A 21,135-nucleotide genomic window follows, 5' to 3' on the forward strand; every position below is an offset into this window, starting at 1 on the left:
ATCAATCAGATTGTATTTGTATAGCCAATATTCACAAATCACTACTACTGGATGAATGTGTGATGGACGCATGTATTTGATTGTGTTTTGCATACTGCAAATACTGTGATATGGCAAAGTTCCCACTGGGACAATAAAGTTGTATCTTATTATCATGCTACTTTGATTCCACTCTTTTCCCAGTTCAAACCATTATAACCCGATAACATGACCGTATATGCTACTACACGCACATCTATTAGAATGAATACGAACTCACCTGACTGTAGACACATGTTGTGCAGGACAGACACATGTTCGGACTCTCCAGGTGTGGACACCTCCAGCCCCGGTTCAGAAACGTCCTTTCATTTCCCCCACGTCTTGTCAGTTACCAGGTAGAAACCATGCGTGTGCGTGTGTGCGTGTGGTGAACAGGTGCGCGCTCAGCGGAGGCCCTCCACAACAAACTCCGGCAGATGTTGAGTTGTCATGTATCTGTCTTTCTTCCAGATGTTCCCGCTCTGACTCACACAAAGCGATCCACGCTGACAACTTACAAACTTTTAACTTCTCACACGCGAACTGTTTATACGATCCAGTGGGGAAAGAAAACACGCACCGCGAACTGACCGCGAGCTCGGGCTCACTCGAGTGACGTAGCCATGTGACGTAGGTGAGGTCATCCTCAGCACTGATCCAGGAACAGTGATAACGAATATTATCCTGGCGATCGAAACAGTGGGGAGAAGTGACCCAAATTTGACCCCACAACAGAAACCTCCAGTAAATGTTTCATTCATAATATTTTTCAAAGACTTTCTTTTATTGTGGGGAGAATGTGGTGCTTATTTTCTCCTAAAAAAAAATTGAGAGAAGAGAAGATACTTTTCATGCTAAATGTATACAAAATATACATTTAGTGCTAAAAAAAACAAGCCTCCTCTGTGATTTTCTTTTAAGATGTTGAACAATATAAAAACAAGATTTCTTAATCTGTTACCTCCTTGTTAGTGGATGGGACCTGGACCAAACTAAAGAGTATGCATCGAATAAATCTTTCTCAAAGATGGTTTCTGTCATTTTAGGTCGTTCTATTCACATTTGATGTTTTTTTCAAATGTTCATGTGTCTGATATGTTGTTTTGATCACTTATTTGATTCTATAAAAATGTGCTGAAATTAAATTGATGACAGCTTGATGGCGCTGTTCGTATCCGGGACATTTTGGCCTTATTACTTGATGGTGGGGGGAAGTGGAAACGCGTCGTCCATCCTTATGTACAGTCTATATGGTATCATGTTGTTAGTATGTGGAGGTGCTAGCATTCAGGTAGGATGGAAATGGTGGGGTTAAAGTGTAGCCAACACAATTCTCAATAGGGCTGTAGCCCAACCAAGCCATAAGCCAGCAATGAGGACAACTGGCACTCATTGTAAAAGTACTGTAGAGTTTAAAGGAATGTTTACTAATGTAGAAGTAGAATTACTCATGTTGTCTCCTTCCCTTCTGTTCTCCAGATCCCCCCTCTCGCCTGCCCCCGCTGTTTCCTGCCAGTTCAGCCTGTTAGATACTCACCTGTTTGCCCCTGTCATCTCACAGACTGTCTTCTTATCTCTCTCATGCTTCTCCAAGTGCGCCGTTCCACAGTTTCGATTTTTGCCTCGTTACTCTTTTTTGGTGTTTTTTCCTGCCGCCTGTCTGATCTGTTTGCTGCTTGGACTGACTGTTTGTGTCGACCTATGACCCTTTGGATCCTGAGTAAAGACCGTCTCTTTTACCCACACCTGCGTCTCTGTGAGTTTCTCTGGGTCTCCCTCTTTCCTGTTACCATTACTCTGCTGTGAGCGTTTCAGCATTTAGTCAGACCCTGTGTGCACCGGTTGGCCCTCCTGTGACTTCAGACTAACCAGAAACTGCAGCAGCTCTGCCATGGCAAACATGTATAAGTCCTCTGTTCAAGGGCTACTTTTTCTATATGAAGAGTTTACTATATATGGCACCGGAGAATGTTATTTGACACAGTGGTACATGTCAAAATCTGATTTTCAAGGTATTTCGATGGATTTAATGACAACTGGCAGCCTTTAAAAGAATCCATTTTACAATGTAGCCTATACATGCTGTGAAGCAATAAAGCAGGGACATCTGAGCGCAATGCACATATATGATGAATGTGCTGAAAGAGTTATGACTCACTTTTTCTGAGAAGTCATAATGTGATTGCAGGGTTTTCAGCTCATTTGAAGAAAATGATGGGAAGCAAAGCTCTTTTACCTTGACTTGCTTCTGCACATGTCTCACCACCTAAAGGTCCAGATAGTTCCTTAGAAAACTCCATATAGATATGACTTAAAATAACCGTGTAGGCTACAGTGTTATCATTATGCCATAAACATTAAGTTTCAAATGCTTTCGTCAACAAGTAGTTAATTAAACCACTGTTTGGCCTGATGGTGGCTTTAGAGGACAAGGGATCGGTCCATTAAAACGTGAGGGGTTCATCCTCTCGGGAACATATATCCTGCCATCAAATTTACAGTTTGTGAGATTATGCCAGAGAGTCCAAAATATACATGATTCATCTTCTGGGGCACATGAATATGTATAGTAATTTATATGACAATCGGTCCTGTGGGGGGATATTTCCTGAGAACAAATGGGGAGAGGAAGATCATTACAGCTCCTCTGGCGCACATCTTGGACTTCCTTGTCTCATGTGAGGGGAGGGAAATGTCCTGACATCCCTTCCCGAGGTTGGTGCAGTAATCAGCAACCCAATCTTCACTGGAATTTAATACGGCCCCCACGAGAGGACAGCCTCCTGGCATCCACCAGCAGCGGCATCGGCATCTTTCTCCCCCTTGGATTTGACAACTACTCATAAAACCACTCAAGACACAATTATGCTAGATTACCTGGAATAATTACTACATTATAACAATTAATGATCATCTTGTATGTTTGCTTGTATTTGCTCGCCCAATTTCAGCGTCCACTCCCTCTATTTCTCAGTCCCCTTTGGAAAACTGGAGAGTGAAAGTGTCCAACAAACAGTTTGTCCAGGTTGGTAGGAGGGGCAACAGCCAAACTTTGGTTTTAGGCACAACATGGTATCGATTACCTCCACCAAAGGAGTTGTTGTATACAAGATTACATCAAAAACTACTGGAAAAATGACTAAAAACCTGGTGGAAGGATGCAGTATGGGTCAGGGAAGGACCCATGGAATTTTTGTATGGACCCAGATCAGGGGGTGGATCCAGGGAATTGTTTTTCATCGTTTTCTTTAACATTTTTGATATTTCCACATTTTCACCATCTTCCATGGGAATAATAGATGGATCTAGATGAAAGAAATCAGGCACATTTAGGGAGCTGATTTCTACGAGTTTGTGAAAGCTGGTGCAGCTTGATTGAATTCAGGGCACTGATGGGCCTTGGTGGAGGTATGTGCTCCGGTGAGTGCTATTCTAGTTCTGCCTGTGACAACTGCATTTTTGCGTGTGCCTTGTAGCCATTACAGACGTCTCCTACAGGTGTTCTGAATGTCATAAAAAACATATTTTATGTCAAATATTATGCAAAGTCTTTGGCAAATTTGCATGCACGAGTTCTATAAATACCAGAGACTTAAGATCCATAGACAATATAATTACGTGTCGCACGGCTGTGAGTTTATCTCCCATTCTTGCGGCCAATCAATTGGACATGCATCCTACAATCTCTGAGACTTGACCTAGTAACACATTTAGATTATCATCCAACCAGTGCTTTTCATGTAAGGACAAGTCTGAGCACAGAGAGAACCCGAGTGTTCCTCTATGTGCCGTGTGACCGATCGGCAGCCACATTGGCAAGCCTGAGTCAAATAAAGCTTGTTTCATTTTCAGTGACACATGTTCGTGTGACCTTGGCACGCCACGGTGAGGTGTATCCAATCCCTGCTGTCCTCTGATGACTGCAGAAATACATAACAATGTATGAATCCATGTAGACGCGCCCACACGCTGTGAAATCCAGGACACATCCGCAAGCACAGACATGCACCCAGACCCCATGTGCAGGGACACACACACAGAGAGAGAGAGAGAGAGAGAGAGAGAGAGAGAGAGAGAGAGAGAGAGAGACACACACATCAGAGATTTCAAAACCCTTTTCTGGTAAAATGACTATTTCAGGCCCCAATGGCTAAAGTGAATAAAGCTCCATTAACTCCATCTCTCTCTCCTTCTCTCTACACTTCTCTCCATTTTTCTATCACCCTCTCTGTTTATTTCCTTTCTTCGCTTGTGCTCTCCATCCTTTCTCTCTCTCTCTCTCCCTCTCTTTATCTCTCTCTCCCTCTTCTCTTCCTTGCCCCCGCCTTCTATCCATCTAACTCTCCCTCTCAGCCACTCTCTCTCTAATATCTCCCCTGCAGCCATTTTCAGGATTCTACAGGGAGGGAAGCAATCTTAGATTTATTTTACCTCCAATTTCCAATTTGAGAGACCCCCGCTGCTGGAGGCGAATCTTCAGAGGGCCTGATGTGAGTCGTCCTGTTAAATTAAAGTCTGTAAAAAATGGCAAAGAAATTTCAATGGCTCCCCATGTTTCCTGCAACAAGAGCAGAACACCACTTGTTTTCTGTACACAGAGTCATATGCATCACTAACCTTCGTGGTTTCTGTGGCTTTGAGAGTCAGGGCCCATTACCACTGGTCCGCAGAAATATGACCGGAGCTGAAAAGTCATGAAAAACCCTGAATTGGGTGTAGCCGAACAACCCTTATGTGACAAGTAAACCCATTTAAAAGGCACATTTAAAGGATTTATATGAGGACTGTGAGATTTGAAGTCGGCTCTTTGTGGTTAATGCCTTTTGTGTGACATTATTTGTTGAATAATGTGTCTGAGATACAGTATATCTTCAGTCAAAAAACAGACTTACAACAGTTACACGAGATCGTATTCACAGTTCAATAAAACCTCTCCTGATCTGTGGGTTACTGCTAATCTGACCCCCTGCAAAATAAAACCCCATCTATCTCCGACGTGCCCTTTGATACTCCATTATCAGTGGAAAGAATACAGTCTGCCGTGTGGTCTCCATATGTCCGCTCTCAAATCCTCGTACAAAAGATCCCCGCACACACTGTTTCTTTATTTTTTGTTCTTGATCTCACAGAAAAACAAACTGTGAGATCCCCTGAAAAACACACTCCCTTCATTCTACACTCACCCCCATTCACACACACTGTACTGACACAGCACACGGCCCTCTATTCCCAGTATAAAGCCTGGAGACAGGTGTTGGATTAGCTTTCTGGAAGAAAAGAGCTCAGCTCCTTTGATAGGAGTTGAGCTGGCCTGGAGAGCAGGGAGGCAGGTGCACCACGAGACAGAGAGAGCAGCATGTGTGTGTGTGTGTGTGAGTGTGTGTGTCAGAGGATGCAGCCCAGTCATTCCATCTATTGAGAAGAAAAGAGGAGGCCTTTGGCAGAGCTTGCTTCTGTAATTGGAGAGCTTGGCACGGCCAGAAGTGAAGCGTGGTTGGCTGTTGCCACGTGGTGACAGTTGCTCGCCAGCCGGCCTGTCTATGCACATGTACACACACACATACACACACGCCACCACGCGCACAGAAGCACAAACACACACTCGGGCAGACGGTTAAACTTCTGAGTGTCTTCCATTGACTAATATTTGTTCTAATCCATTCCTGATTGAGCTCACAATTATTACGCTATAATGTGATTCTTAACCTCAGCTCTGCAAAAAAAGAAATTAATAAAGAATGTTTAAAACCAATAAATTTCTCAATCAGCATCAATCTAAAGCTGACATTACAGACTCATATACTATACAAACACACAAGCAGTCTGTAACCATGGTAACAGAGAGTGCAAAGGAGGCCTCTTCCAGATGCTTTTGTTCTTAAGGACATCCCCTAGAGACTGCAATATCACCATGGGACTCTCTCTGTCTCTCTCTCTCACACACACACACACACGCACACACACACACACACACACACACACACACACACACACACACACACACACACACACACACACACACACACACACACACACACACACACACACACACACACATGCACACAGAGAGAGAAGGAGCGATAGACAGGCACCTCTGAGCCTCCAATTTGAGGCTTTTTCATTTAAATGGACAATTACAGAGACACAGGGAGACAGAGAAAAGGAGCAAAGTACAGAGGGGGCTGAGGAGGAGAATGACCTGAATGGCAGATGGAAATACAGATTACAAAAAGAGCAGCACTGTAGATGGAGAGGCACCGCTGTGTGTGTGTGTCATGGTAAAATCCAGCTGGACCCTCCTCCCCACACACTGCGAGGGGGCAGGTGCAGGGTGGCACGCACAGCAGCTCAGATACGAGTCAAGTTCAACTCAAGTTCAGCATCTTCACACTCTTCCACAAAACTTCACACAATGCTCCATATTTAGAAAAGAGATGATGCATTCACGAGGCGTTTTACGCTAGAACTGTTTACACCTGAGGGTCTACATCTTGCCTGGTGAAAGCAAAAGAAGCTCAGATGCCAGCGGAGGACGTGCAAACTGAAAAGCGAAAAAATTATGAACCAAAAACCTCCAGTCTTGGGAAAAGAGTGGCTTGTTATAGATACTGTGGTTGTAACTTTACCAGGACACAAAATCTCAGCCATGTCTAATTTAAAATAAATAAAACCAGCTTCCCTAAACCACCATCCCATCACTTTACCTGGCAATGTTCACCTAAATGGCCTGAAACACACAATAGGAAAAGAAACGTGTGTGTCCGTGTGTGTCCGTGTGTGTGTGCTTGTGTGTGTGTGTGTGTGTGTGTGTGTGTGTGTGTGTGTGTGTGTGTGTGTGTGTGTGTGTGTGTGTGTGTGTGTGTGTGTGTGTGTGTGTGTGTGTGCATGAGAGAGGGAGAGTCTGTGGGGTGTGATCCAGAATGATTAATTGCTGTTAAGTGTGTCTCTCATAAGTGATGTTGTGCCTGGAGAGCAAAGCAGAGACTATTACAGCTCGGACCCATACATCAAACCCCATAGACCGGTGACTGATGACCACTCAGCACAAATGTTTGGAATCGTACAATTAAAATATGGGGGTATGGCACTGAGGATCACTGAGGAACAGCAGGCTATAGCCACAGCAGACCTGTGTGTGTGTGTGTGTGTGTGTGTGTGAGTGCTGGGTCCTCTAGGTAAAGAGTTAAAGTAGAACAGGTTGACCAAATCCATTGCCACATGTTATGTATGATTGATATCTGTAAACTCACACTTCCCCCCCCATGTAGAAACATTTACTTTTCACCTGGCTTTCTTTTTGGAAATTGGAAGCCTAAAATACAGTTTTTTTCATATGTTAATTCCACATTAAGTACAATCCATTGCATAACTGTATTATTCATGATTTCTTTATATTGTATTTCTTAACCAAATTACTTAATAATACTCAATCTTAGAATCAATATTAATATAAAACTGCACCTGGACAATCTAATAAGAAAAAGGTGTAAGTTTAATTTGTATTGGAAGTCCAAGTGTCTAATGCTGTTATCCTTTCCTAATGAAGAAATATAACAAACAGCCGTATACCCCTTTCTTCGAATATTTATGTGACTGATCTGTTTAGGAATCCATAACTGTGGCCTCACCTTCTAAAACCTGATTTTCCGTATCCACCCCCGAAGCTTCCCAGCACGTAAATAAATGATAAGAGGAAACGTAAGTGATGTGTTCTCATAACTAGATTTGCTGAAGACCAAGTAAAACAGATAGCCTTTGGCCATAGTCTTAATATATGGATGTCATTAGTGCTGGCGGAGCGTGTGTTAGGATTACAATGAAATTTGCATAACAGTTATGTGTATGATTTCTTTTTCATGTAATACAAAAGAGAACTGGACTCTGCTCACTTTTATTCTCCAGAGGTATTGCAACATTAAAGCTCTGGTCTGAGCTGAAAAATAATCGTGCCATGTCAATGCTCTTTTATATGATGCCTCCATTATTTCAAGATAAAGATGAATTTAAACCAATTAGTTTCGCCAAATCTGACCTCTTAATCCAGTTTTTCAAATTAGACAACAGAGTTTCTGTTTCCTCACATTTCCGCCACCATTCTTTGAGCCTGTAAAAATACTGATATACTTTAATGCCCGTACAGCGATAACTGTGACAGCTTTGTCCGGCAAAGAAAGATCACTTCCATTGTAGCGACACTTTTTTTTTTTTCGCCCCTTCCAGTCAGTGGTTTATGAAATGGCCCAAGTGGAAAGTCCAAGCTTCCAGCTCTGGTATGGCAGGATGACAGAGGAATCAATAAGATGAAGAATCGACAGAAACACCAAGGCTAAGGTTCCTGAGATGGATGGATCTGCCGTCCCTCCCTCTCATCTATCATACAATATAACAGCTTGGGGGGCGGGCAAACCCAAGACAAGCCAAATCCATGTCCAGAACTACAACATTTCCAGAGCCCTGTGTAACTTGGTAAATAGAACTGTTTGACAGCATAATACGACAGATGTATGTCATTGAATTTTTGTATTCTATTCTTTTGTAATTCAAAATGAAATGAACAAATTTTATTACAAAAACCACAAAGCAAAAACTTGATTTTATTTACACTTCTTGCAGTTTTCAAAAGGTTTTTATTATTAACACTGCATTCTTATTTAAAATGAAAGGTAAACAGTGCAGGCAAGAGCATAGGTCGAAATCCCTGCATAACACATGAGTGAGACATTTGAGTGTAAATGTAAATGATGTAATTGAACTCATTCCGTATCCAGCATGTATTTACTGTTGATGCAGATCCCATTATGTCCAGTAGATGTCAGCATTGTTAGAAGGAAGTCATTGACTTCATGGACGATGATCTCAGTGGAACACAAAAATCAAATAATGTGCCGAACTGTGCGGAGCTGCTTGAATGTTTTATCAGCTTATCTAATGTGCTGCCAGAATAATATTGTGGCTACTGAATCCATCTTTAGTGAACATGGAACCATGACAATGTAGTTTTCAGAGAATAGGGGGCAAGAAGTTACCATTGTTGCAAACATTTATCTTCATGATTCCACTCAGAGATAACAAGGTAGTTTATTCTGCTCTGAGAGCCTTGCACTGGAATGTGACATACGCACTGCACGGTAAATAATTACTTTATATAAGTTTTTAACACTTTGCAATCCATAAAACTTTTTAAGGTTGTTGTAGATGTTTGCTAAGTAAGTTGAACACTGCACCTGCAACAATACAGTGTTCAGACTCAAAAACTTGATCTTATCCAGATCTTATCCAGAACTGGACATTAAAATAAATTGAATGTAACTGTTGTATTTTTGATTTGAGTAACAAGTACAGATCCCATACAGAGAGACACAGACTTTAATTCCTTAAACAGACCTATATAAAACTTAAAAGCTTAAAATTAATGTTGCTCCAGCATAGTTCATTAGGAAATTAAGAGTTTAAATGTCAAATCCACAGGTTTTCACACAGCAATATGCCTCAAGCAGCTTGAACCTGTGAGTCACATATGTAAATACCTTGTGCACAATTTGATCCGTAGGTAATTTAGCAGGCAGGGGTTGAAGTCATGGGTGACAAATAGAATACACGCACGCACACACACACACACACACACACACACACACACACACACACACACACACACACACACAGAGAGAGAGAGAGAGAGAAAGATAATATGTCAATAAATCTTAACAGCTTCATGTGGCAAAGAATAATTACAATCTTGAATCAAACCCATATCCTATTGTCACAGTTGTATCACAGATGCATATGGAAATTATACTTTTTAAACAGAAAAACTAATTGGATCAAATCTGAGAAAGGAGACCACACCGACTGACATTTATTGCAGATTAATTCATCAAATCCTTTTTATCTCCTGGTTAGCTGCTGCCTACAGCATCACAATGCACCTGAATCAGAGAGAAAGGCAAACACTCAGCAGCTCGGTTAGTTGTATTCATGTCTTCTTGGCTGCGTTAAAGAGTTGTATCACTCCATGTGTGAATAAAGTGAGAATCCTGCACAGCATCGCACATGAATTGTGTTGCATGTGAGGGGGGGGGGGGCAGCCAGTGGGCCGAACACATTCACACAGCACATGTGCACGCGGTGTGTATGTGTGGCTGCATACCATTAGTATAAATGCTCTATTGTTTCTTTGCTCTATGACTAATAATCTCTCCTCGGCTCTACCCCCCCACCCAGTCCCCCACCCCACCCTCCCCCGTCTCTCTCATTCTCTCTAATGAGCTGTGGTCTGTTATCAGTCATTACAGGAAGCCTGATTATCCAACTGGCATTCTGCACACGCTCCCAGAGAACTTCCTGAAGGTGACCTTTCCACGTTGCCATAGGAACCACCTCTCTCTCTGCTCGGAGATGCTCTGCTCGTACACAGAGTGAGAGAGGAAAAGAGAGAGGCGCACAGGCAGAGAGAGAGAGTGAGAGTGAGAGAGATAGATAGATAGAGAGAGAGGGAGGGAGAGAGGGAGAGAGAGAGAGAGAGAGAGAGAGAGAGAGAGAGAGAGAGAGAGAGAGAGAGAGAGAGAGAGAGAGAGAGAGAGATAACAGAACATTTTCTTTGGAACAAAAGTGCATTAGTATGCTGCAATGTGATAGCACATCCGCACAAATCATTTTGTGATGCGGAACTACAGATTATTTTGTTATCAAATAATAAATAGACATGAACCTGCCCATTATTTAACATAGGGGCATCCGCAAGTCTCCATTTCTTCTGCTTAATTGCATCTAATTCATCTTAAAAAAAGGGCTGCAAAGGTCCATTAACTCCTCTGACCTGGAGGCAGATCTCACAAACGCAATCTCTGCAGTCTGAGGTAACTCATTCCCTTTATCTATATGAAGAATGATGCTTTAAAATTATATTTAAAGGATGGCTATTGGTGCAATAGAAAAAAAAAACATTTCAATTGAATAGACATGTGTGGAACATTCTGTTTGTTTTTTTATTTACATTGTTTGTTTTCTTTAAATGTGAATGTAGCTCCAAACAAACCCAAATTGAATGCAGCCTGTCAAAGCCTCAGTTAAACACACTCTCTGCCTCGTTTCTATGTTCATGTACTATTTTGTGTGACTCCACACAGGAATGTGTTCATGCAGTGTCTCCACAACTTAATGCTGTGAGAGATATTCTTGGCTGTCTAAAGTTATTCAATAACACCACTCGAGAAATAACAACAACACATGAGAGCTTTAAAGTCTCTTGTCACAAATAGGCTTATTCTGATTTAACACCATTACAAATTTGAGAGAGATTGGATTCATTTTAAAAAGCATGTCCTGTTGTCACAAAAGTACTGTTCTTTTGTTTATTGTTTTCATTCAGTTTCCCTTTTCTTAGTCAATACATGTGGATTTAGACCTATGACAACATACATCAGGCACAAAGGCAGGGACACACTTAGGCTCCACAGTCCTTCACATTTCATCATATGTATGTGGTTTCATAGGCTGTACAATAAATATGCACCGTCACCAGTCTAACTCTACTATTAATCTTGGCTTATCATGAGTCATGGAAAGGAAAAATCTGTCATAAATGAAACAGTAAAATATTAATTTGTTCAATTACCACAAATAATATCTCGTCTTTCCAGAGCAACACAACACAAAATGCTTGTTTAAGCACAGCGCAACACTTCCTGTCCTTTGAGACATACTGTACCACCGTCTCGCCTCAGACATCGTCATGGCGACAGCTGCTCCTACGCTCTCCCTCCCTATTTCCTCCCTCTGTTTCCGCGGATGTTTGCCACACACTAACCTGCCAACACAGACCTGCCGTTTCACACCTGCCCACCAGCTGGCACTTTCCAGTTACTTGCCACAGAGCGTCATGTGACTGAGTCACCTGCCCTCATTCTCAAGCCTCTATTATTAAAGAAGCCAGTGAGTTTATGCCAAACTCCCCTGGTCATGTTAGCCTGGTGTGACACAGACTATGGTCCAGACTGACCAAGTACAAATTGACTTTACCAGACTGTTCTGCCTCCTCAATCTATTTTGGGGGGAGCCCATCTGTCATCCAGGAATAGTCCCTCTCTCTTAACAGCCATTGAAAATGAATAAATGTTGATTGATGTTGCCTGTCTCTAAGTGGGAATCACTCATTTTAGCTGTCACACACACACACACACACACACACACACACACACACACACACACACACACACACACACACACACACACACACACACACACACACACACACACACACACATACACACACACACACACACACACGCACATCTAAACTGTGGAAAAATCACAGAGTGAATGACAATTGGAGTGGTAATTAAAAAATAATAATTATTGTCATACTTGAGTGCCTTGATCATATCAAACTGTTTCCAAAACTGAGTGAAAACCAAACTGTTCTTAGTGAATTCCAGGAATCTCTTGGGTCGTACAGAGCACAGCGAACACTTTAATGTGTATTTGTTCCACAGTGTGTTTTTGTATCGAGGATTTCTTCTCTAAAAATCTGAAATAATTTGGTAGTTTTAAACAAATAATAGCTAAACAATTTCAAATCTGAAATCTAAATTTCTCAATTTGGAATTTTCTCAGGGGGGAGGATGACTGAGATGGTGACTACCTCTTTCTACAGCAATGTACGTCACTGAGCGCACTAAAAATAGACTCATGGAATGTGACTGGAATCCTGGATAATGGTGTGAGAGAGTGCGCATGTGCGTTGTGCACTTTTGTGTACCTGTAGTGGAAGCCGGATTCAGATGCCTTGGTTTTACCCACATTGTGTTTTCTCCTCTAACTTTGTTCATTGTAGGTATTTGAAACATGAAGATAACACTCAACCATGCCTTTATGAATACATAGCGTCTGTCCTGTCTGTCTGTCTGTCTGTCTGTCTGTCTGTCTGTCTGTCTGTCTGTCCATCCATACATCCATCATCTGTCTGTCTGTCTGTCTGTCTGTCCATCCATGCATCCCTCGAACCATCATCTGTCTTTCCCTCCATTTATCTAAATCCATCCATCCATTGACCAACCCACCCACCCACCCACCCATTTATCTATCTATCTATCTATCTATCTATCTATCTATCTATCTATCTATCTATCTATCTATCTATCTATCTATCTATCTATCTATCTATCTATCTATCTATCTATCTATCTATCTATCTATCTATCTATCTATCTATCTATCCATCCATCCATCTATCTATCTATCTATCTATCTATCTATCTATCTATCTATCTATCTATCTATCTATCTATCTATCTATCTATCTATCTATCCATCCATCTATCTATCTATCTATCTATCTATCTATCTATCTATCTATCTAAGCTGCACTATATTGAATCCCTCCATAAATCCATTCATGTATTATTCCATCTCTGAATGTTGAATGAATGTCCTCCTGTTCAGCTCGTCCTTCCTCCCCGGTTATTTATATTCGCTATTCAATCATAATATATTGTCAAGGATGTGACGCTTGCGCAGTAGACGTCGTAAAAATCTTGAATCATCGATGGAGGGAGAGAGAGAGAGAGAGAGAGAGAGAGAGAGAGAGAGAGAGAGAGAGAGAGAGAGGTGAGAGTAGAGTGATGGGAGCCGGCTGAGGGAACAGGAGCGAGTGATCACTCTCCGCGCTGCTGATGTCAGGTAAATGACGATTTTAATGACTTTTGATCATATTTCTGACGCCGCGGCAGCTACATCTGGTTGTTGCTTCGCTAAAAAACACATCTGCGGATTCATATTTCCTGCAAAGATTCTTTCAGCCGTGCGTCATCGGTGCGCACGGTATCAGCCCGCACATCTGAAAGTAGCTTCCATGTGGAGAATAATGTGGAATAAAATGTCAACTTTGTGTTTCCACCTTGACCTAATTCGATTATTATAAATGACATCAATATATACGTGTTCTGGTCGTTGATGTCCTCATCAAATGAAACTTACTGATAATCCGAATGCTTTTACCTGTAGACGTGTGTTTTTCTCAGAGATTAGATTATTTTAGGTGATCAGTCGACCTGATTTAGTCAAAGTGCTTAAATGCATTAAAAGCGTTCTCTGTTTCTATTCGCGTCTCTTGGGGGGGTCGGGATGACGAACAGACGAGATCTGTGCTCAGTCTGGCGTCACATGTTACGTCTGTGTGTTTTCCTGCTGTGGATGGTAATAATGGCGTTCAGCACCACGGACAGTTCCCAGTCCTCAGGGCGATAGTACACTCTGTATCATGGGCAGTGTTATTACATTTTACCCGTCAATTTCCATCATCGTGTTCATGGAGGACGGTTATATTCCTCCAGTTCGGTCTAGGTCAAGACAAGGTCGATATCTACGTAGTTTGTTTGGTTTGGCAGGTTCAACGTTATTTCAGCTACGTCTTGTTTTGTAGATAAGAGTATTTTAATCAGTATTTGACAAATCACGGGTCGTTTTGGTATAGTGTTGTTTTAAATTAGTCACCCTGCACTCACTCTTTTATTTATTTATTTTTCTTATTCAGTATTCGTTCATGCTCATGTGCACATCAGGTTTAACTTTTTAAATTGATTGTATGTTTCTGTCCTGGGCCTCCTTAGGTCAAGGTCATATTCATTAAGTTCAAACAAAAGACAATTTAACCTTGTTTAAAAAGTTGTAAAATTATAAATGGAAATATGACAACAAAAAAGGGATGCGGCCTCACTGGAGTCTCAGTGACTTTGAAAGTAATTGCAGTTTCTAATCAACAATCTATCATAATTGAATTTTTTGATTAGAATTATTCAAACTTTCCTGGACATATGCAGATATGGCTACAGAGAGATTTCACAACATCTGGGCCCAGCCAGATGTTCATGACAGTCCTCCGCATGGACAAATTAAACGATAATACGATGAACATTATGTACCAGGAAACAACGTGTCCCATCTTAATGCAGCCTCTCGCTCATCCCACTCATATAATATGTCATTTTCCTTAGTGCGCCGTTTGAATTCATGTTTAGTCATTTAATGAAGTGAGACACTGTCCAGATCCTCTTCTCGTCCTTTTTATAACCAGAACATCTACAAGGGGAATTCAGACAGCTAAGATAAACGGTGCAGAATTCAACGACAGCTGTGTCTTGCTGACATTAACATGACCTTCCCCATTTATTTAACTCAGAATAAAACGATTTATGGCTTGTGCTGGTTGACATTTGATCAGTCCAATGAAATAAGTTAATCTTATATCAAATGTCGAATTGCTTTTAGGGACAATTTGTGGTTTGGGGCAATAAACAAATCTGAATTGACTGTGTAATGTTGAGCAAGAATAAGCAAGACACCGGAAATGTCCTCCATACTTTATTTGATAACAGAGCCTAGTTTTGTGTGTCTTTCACAGATTAACCACACAGAAGTTGTGTAATGATATTAATGGCAATACAATCTGGCAGTTTAAAGCCCCTAAATATCCATCCCATATGGCAATTTCATGTCAGATTATCACTGCACACCTTTACACACAAAGCACTTATACTGTTTACTCTCCTACTGATGTACATACACTTCCGTAACTGGTTCCCTAATTAGTTTACCTGAAAGCTCTCCCAGTTGCACGCCGGATACAAGAGGTGTGTATCCACAGCTACTTTATTTAACATTAAACAACCACTACAGTAATTCCACTTGATTTATAGACCGACCCTGATGAACCAGAAAGCCAATTAAGCCACTGGTTTGGTTTCAGGGACAAGTTGTTTTTTTCCCATTTGTCACATGTGTCAGGAGAGCACAGCACTGCTGCTGTGGAGACCGTAATATATTTCACTGGGATGCATGCCCTGTTTGGTTCTGGCCAGACCCACATAATAGCGTGAAGAAATATTGCCAACACTAGGATCAATGTTTTATTCCCACTTCTCTAGTCCCCAGTCTATTCCTGCTGCGGTGCTACAGCAACAGCAGTTGAGATTTAGTGTCGTCTGCCATAAACTTGAAACATAGTTATGTGTGTTTGTGCAGAGGCACCGAGCTGTGTAATGCCTGGGAGATGTTTAATACTGAGGGAATAACAACTGTGTGTTAGCTAACATTTCCTAGAGCAAATGTTTTCTTGTCTTCTCGTTTTAGTTTAAGGATAAATGGGTTACTTTGAAAGAAACCAAACAGAGAATATAGTAACAGGTATTACAGTGTTTATGCAGCTCTATTAACAGAATATCATGAATTTAAAGCTTTTCTAGTAAAAACTAATACGTTTACAGAAATTAGTCTCTTCTGCAGGACAGAATAGTTTTTTTTTGTTATATTTGTTAAAAGGCTGATACTTGTCTTGTCGAACAAAAAGCATGCTACAACTTATACAGCATGTCCTTAGTTTGCATCTTCTATGACAGCTTTCAACCTGCTATATACAAAATATATTGTCTAGATTCTGATCCACGGCACAAACTGTGGGTGCTGATGGGTGCTGATTGCATGGAACGGGTTAATTCTGTGCATGTCAGCACTCTCTGCAACTAGCAGACACAATATTGAATCTCAAGAGGAGGAGCGATGTAATATTTCATGGGCTTATTTCATAATGGCAGACAAGGAGAATGCATCATTAATCTCAATGTACCGGGCCAGCCTTGCCTTCAGTTGGATGTTACATAACTATCTGGCGCTGCGTGTTAGGGGTGAGCGCTTGTGTGTGTGTTTGTGGATGTGAATGTTTAAATGTACAGTATTCGCATGTGTGTACATGTTTATGCAGCGTTTGTCCACAAACCGCATGGGTGGTTCCTCCGAGCAAGTGTGCAGCCGTGCATTCATGCATGTGTGTGTATATGTGTGCGTGTGTTTGTGTGTGTGTGTGTGTGTGTGTGTGTGCCTGCATGTGTATGTGCCCTCAAGCAGGTACACAGATGTGAAGGATGACTTCTTGCCCAGAGATCTGTGGGTCGGAGTACGGAGAGCAAGTTCAAGCCAGCGGGAACTGCCAGCAGTATGGAGTCCGCTCCTACCTACACCAGGTACAACTCGCACACACACATACACACACACACACGCACGTGCTGTATATAGGGTTAGGGGTTAGGGATGCACATATGAACCATTCTCTGCTACAAACATCACATCAAATCATCACAGTCTCATATCGTAATCACTTTACTGCTTCTTTGTGAAACTTGGGGTTTCAGATATTGATTTCTTGTGGGTTTTAATTTGTGTATTTGAAATGTGAGTGAAGCATCTCTTTCTCTACGATCCCAGTTTTATGAGGAGTGCACAGCTTCTATTTGGGAACGCGATGAAGATTTTCAGATTCAGAGATCACCTAGCAGGTGGAGCTCTTTACTCTGGAAGGTAAGGCTAACTTTAAAACAACAACAAAACCACGCCTCAGATGCTTTCATTATCATTCTGTTATCAAGACTTTGCTTTTGATTACAGTCTCTCTTACACCCCCCAATGTCCTTTTTCCTCTGTCCAGGTCTGTCTCGTGTTCGGCTCCCTGATCTTGGTGTCAGGCTTCATTATTGTTTTGGTGGGGTACACCACTCCAACCAGGATCGAGGCATTTGGCGAGGATGATCTACTTTTTGTTGACAGGTATAGAAACAATACAGTCAAATAAAAGTAAAATATTACATTATTATATGGCTTTACTGTAGATCTAACAGCTGTAATAATGGCTGTATTTGCATTTATTATCTGCCTAGTGGGACATAAGTTATATATAAGGGTAGACATTGTAAAAGCCTTTGATTGCAAACTGAACAAAGGCTCTTATTTTGCTGAACTAGTCAAAATATTGATTAACCACATTTAAAAAAAGGTAAAAGGTAACATTTGGTCTCATTATTGTAGAGTTTTTTCATGTTTCATGTTTGCGGTTATTAGTTGTACAGAAACACAATGTTACATTTCCAATTAAAGCACTAAACTACTCGTCTCTTTCTTGAACAGCCATGCTGTCAGTTTCAACCGCGCCCTGGACGTCTGCAAGCTGACGGGCGCCGTGTTGTTCTGCGTGGGCGGCACCTCCATGGCTGTGGGCCTCCTGCTGTCAGCCTTTGCCAAAAGCTATTCCAAAGAAGAATTGTATCTGCAGCAAAAGTTTAAGGAGAGGTTGGCAGATCTGCACGCAACAGTTGGTAAGATTTGGTCCCGTTCTGTCTCATTATAACACAAAATGGATTAAATTTGCCAAACTGTCAGTAGAATAAATTTAGTTTAGCTGTTAAATTGTACTGGTCGCGTGTGGACACCCCTGAAAGCCGATCTGCTCTTGTCGCAGGTACCCCCATAATGAGAGCACCCACCCCCGGGGAGGGAAAAGTGCCAGTCACGCTTTCCAAAGTCCAGAACATCCAGCCAGCAAACTCAAAGTTGGACACCTGACAGTCGTCGACATGAAGGCATAAAGTGAAGAAGAGTGTATGAGGAGTGATTGGAGAGCAGACTATGTGCGAGTGCGTATACACACCTGTGGGTGTTGATCTAGATGTATATTTTCTCCTTTGAAAGGTCAACTTACATGTTACTTATTATATCGGTTCCTTGTCTTTATTTGCCGTGTTTGACATTGAAGTTTGATTTTACGGTTACATACAGTAGCTGCAGAGTTAATATAGAGACGATCAAAAGGAATATCAGTTGCCTAAAACTCATTGTTATCTAACAAAGCACATGCAGCTCTCGAGCCCTGCCCAGAAAACAAACCTCAGACACAAATCAATAGAACACGGCTGCTGAACAACATAATCGCAGCTTCCACAGAGCATTTTCCTGCCGAGAGGATTCACATTATGAAAAAAACAGAAAAGGAGGGTGTTAGTGCTGGAGGGTGCAGAGCAGCAGATGCAGTGTTGTTTGAAGTTATTGCTAATTGGGCCCTGTTCACTGAAATGATCAAAAGACGCACCAGGCCCGACAACCATTATTTCTGCCTGGTGACTAAAAGCAGAGACAGCAGAGTGTTATTGTGGAAGCTATACTCTTGTGTGCATACTCTGTGTATTTATCCCTGAACTGTGAGCCAGACCCTGTCCATCACGACCACACAACACGAATACATGTACTATAACTGATGAGTACAGAACAGAACAGATATTTCTGCAAGTAGTCAGAACAAATTAGGCACAGGCTGATTAGAACAAACCTTGCGGGTAGATCCCACACTGACATTTTCATCTGTCTTGTTAGGCCTCTGATTTTGTCTCCTCCAGTAAATCCTCAGACAGGATCGATGAGACCGGACCAGACAGACCGATGAAAGTTACATTGAACCGGACAGAACATGCAGAGCGGCACAGTCTGCCACTAAATCAAACAGCTTATACTTTCTGGGTGAGATAAACAAGGCCTTCATCATGTCGTATATAGCAAACCCGTTCATTCTCTGTCCCTCTCCTCCTGAGCTGGTCAAAGAGATGGAGATGGTGCGAGGGTGCGTGAGGAGAGACAACATGACAGATATGTTACGTAACGGGGGGGGGGGGGGGGGGATGAGGAGAGCGCGCTCAGCTCTCCTGTGAGATTGTGTCTGACAGCGCTCACTGTTTACATTGTGTAAAGTGATAATTCACAGACAATGTACGGTCATTATGTCACTCGCAAACCATATCTGAGACAGAAAATACATCAATAAGGTTTTTATTTTATTTCATACAAGCTTGGCACAAGCTCGAGCTCACATACTGTAACCGTAACTTTCAAGCACAACTGTTTTTGAAAACGTTCTCTCTTTATGTTTCATAAACAATTTGAATTTTTGTGACCATGCCACTTTAAATGATTATTATTATTTCTTTTTGTTTTCATTTTACATGAATTGCAACACACTGGACTTGGATTCAAAATCATGTGTTACAGTGGTAGTTACTGTCCAAGTGCCATCAAGCTACATGCCTCCAAATGTGTATCGATGCAGCAGCTCCTTCAAATTCATGCGGCAAGAATGGTGGATGCTCATTGTATGAAATACTGTGCTGTTCATGTAACTTGACTTCTCACAGCCTCCGCTCCCGTCTTTACTGCCTTTCTTCTTTCACTTTGAGGAATTCTGGATTTTCATTTCAATGCTTAAACATATTCGGCACATTCAAAACAAACAATTGTAGCTAGAGCTTTGAAGAACAACATACTAACAAAGGAGATGTTACAAAGGAACCAACTGTCAAGTAGAACAATACAAGAAGAAAAACAAAGCTGCTGTAACCAAACACTCCAGTTGGGCCATTGTTTAGTAAGTGGATAATAAATGTGCTGACGTATTGCTACATGCTGTGAATTTAATTTTTTATTCTTTAAAGCAACACTATGAAACTTTTTTTGTACCTTAAAATAGCAGCTTTAAAATTAGTTTGACGGTTCACTGACTTGGAACATTGGGAAGGTTGCCAGTTTCATTCCAACTCCTCACCCTGAACATCTGTTCTTGCCCTTTGTTACTTTTAGTCTGTGCTTATAATGATAAAATCAGGCCCAGCTAGTTCAAGAGTAATGCCCAATTGAAGATCAGTTAAAAAGACTTAAAAATAATTTTCAAAACAGCGTTTAACGCCGATATTCTGTGAGGAAACTTTTGAAATAATAAAAAACTGAAGAATTCTAATCAGTTTGGTTTTTGTTGTCTTTGGTTTTACATTAAAACCACTTAATCACTCAGACACGCAACCCCGACAGAATGATCACCACGTGTGGCTGCAGAGGGCGCTGTTGCTCAGTAAAAGTTACATGGTGTTGCTTTAACCGACCTTAGTTTAATTTTTTATTCCAGCCCAGAATCTGGGAGATTTCTTTTCTGTTATGTATCTAAAAAAAAATGCTTTTGATCTTATTTCCCTCTGATTCTATCTTCTACTGTCTCCTGCTGTAACAGTGGATTCTCCCAGTGAATAAAACAAGTCGACTGTACTTACTGAAGGTTGGATCGGATAAAGAACAAATATACAGACGGGTGACAAAGCAAATACCGACATAATGTATCTTGACGAGGCGTTGAGCCACCGGAGCAGATTCAATGGGCCTCGGCATTGATCCCACGAGTCTCTGAACTCTAATGGTGGGATTATCACTGTGGTTCAATGAGTGCTGACAAACATATCAGTGCCAAATCTCCATAGTTGT

At 41.5% G+C, this 21,135-nt stretch overlaps 1 protein-coding gene across 2 annotated transcripts; it reads left to right on the forward strand.

Moving 5' to 3' along the window:
• The first annotated feature begins 13,550 nt into the window (after window positions 1-13,550).
• On the forward strand, window positions 13,551-18,829 carry nrsn1 (neurensin 1). 2 transcript variants are annotated; one of them, XM_034611738.1, is made up of 6 exons: window positions 13,551-13,698; window positions 16,918-17,033; window positions 17,275-17,367; window positions 17,495-17,613; window positions 17,971-18,158; window positions 18,302-18,829. In XM_034611738.1, exons 2-6 carry the CDS (start codon window positions 16,935-16,937, stop codon window positions 18,403-18,405), a joined length of 603 nt encoding a protein of 200 aa, XP_034467629.1. In that variant the 5' UTR covers window positions 13,551-13,698; window positions 16,918-16,934; the 3' UTR covers window positions 18,406-18,829. The 2 variants fall into 2 exon arrangements, with proteins under 2 accessions (XP_034467629.1, XP_034467628.1); XM_034611737.1 differs by having other exon boundaries at window positions 13,557-13,698; window positions 16,915-17,033.
• Window positions 18,830-21,135: the final 2,306 nt, after the last annotated feature.

The sequence above is a fragment of the Hippoglossus hippoglossus genome, chromosome 16 (assembly GCF_009819705.1).
Source record: "Hippoglossus hippoglossus isolate fHipHip1 chromosome 16, fHipHip1.pri, whole genome shotgun sequence".
NCBI classification, from domain to species: Eukaryota; Metazoa; Chordata; class Actinopteri; order Pleuronectiformes; family Pleuronectidae; genus Hippoglossus; species Hippoglossus hippoglossus.

Coding starts and splice junctions, on each gene's coding strand:
- nrsn1 (XM_034611738.1), top strand. CDS start 16,935: ATGACTTCTTGCCCAGAGATCTGTGGGTCGGAGTACGGAGAGCAAGTT. Junction 17,034..17,274: donor TCCGCTCCTACCTACACCAG/GTACAACTCGCA, acceptor CTACGATCCCAG/TTTTATGAGGAGTGCACAGC. Junction 18,159..18,301: donor AGATCTGCACGCAACAGTTG/GTAAGATTTGGT, acceptor CTCTTGTCGCAG/GTACCCCCATAATGAGAGCA.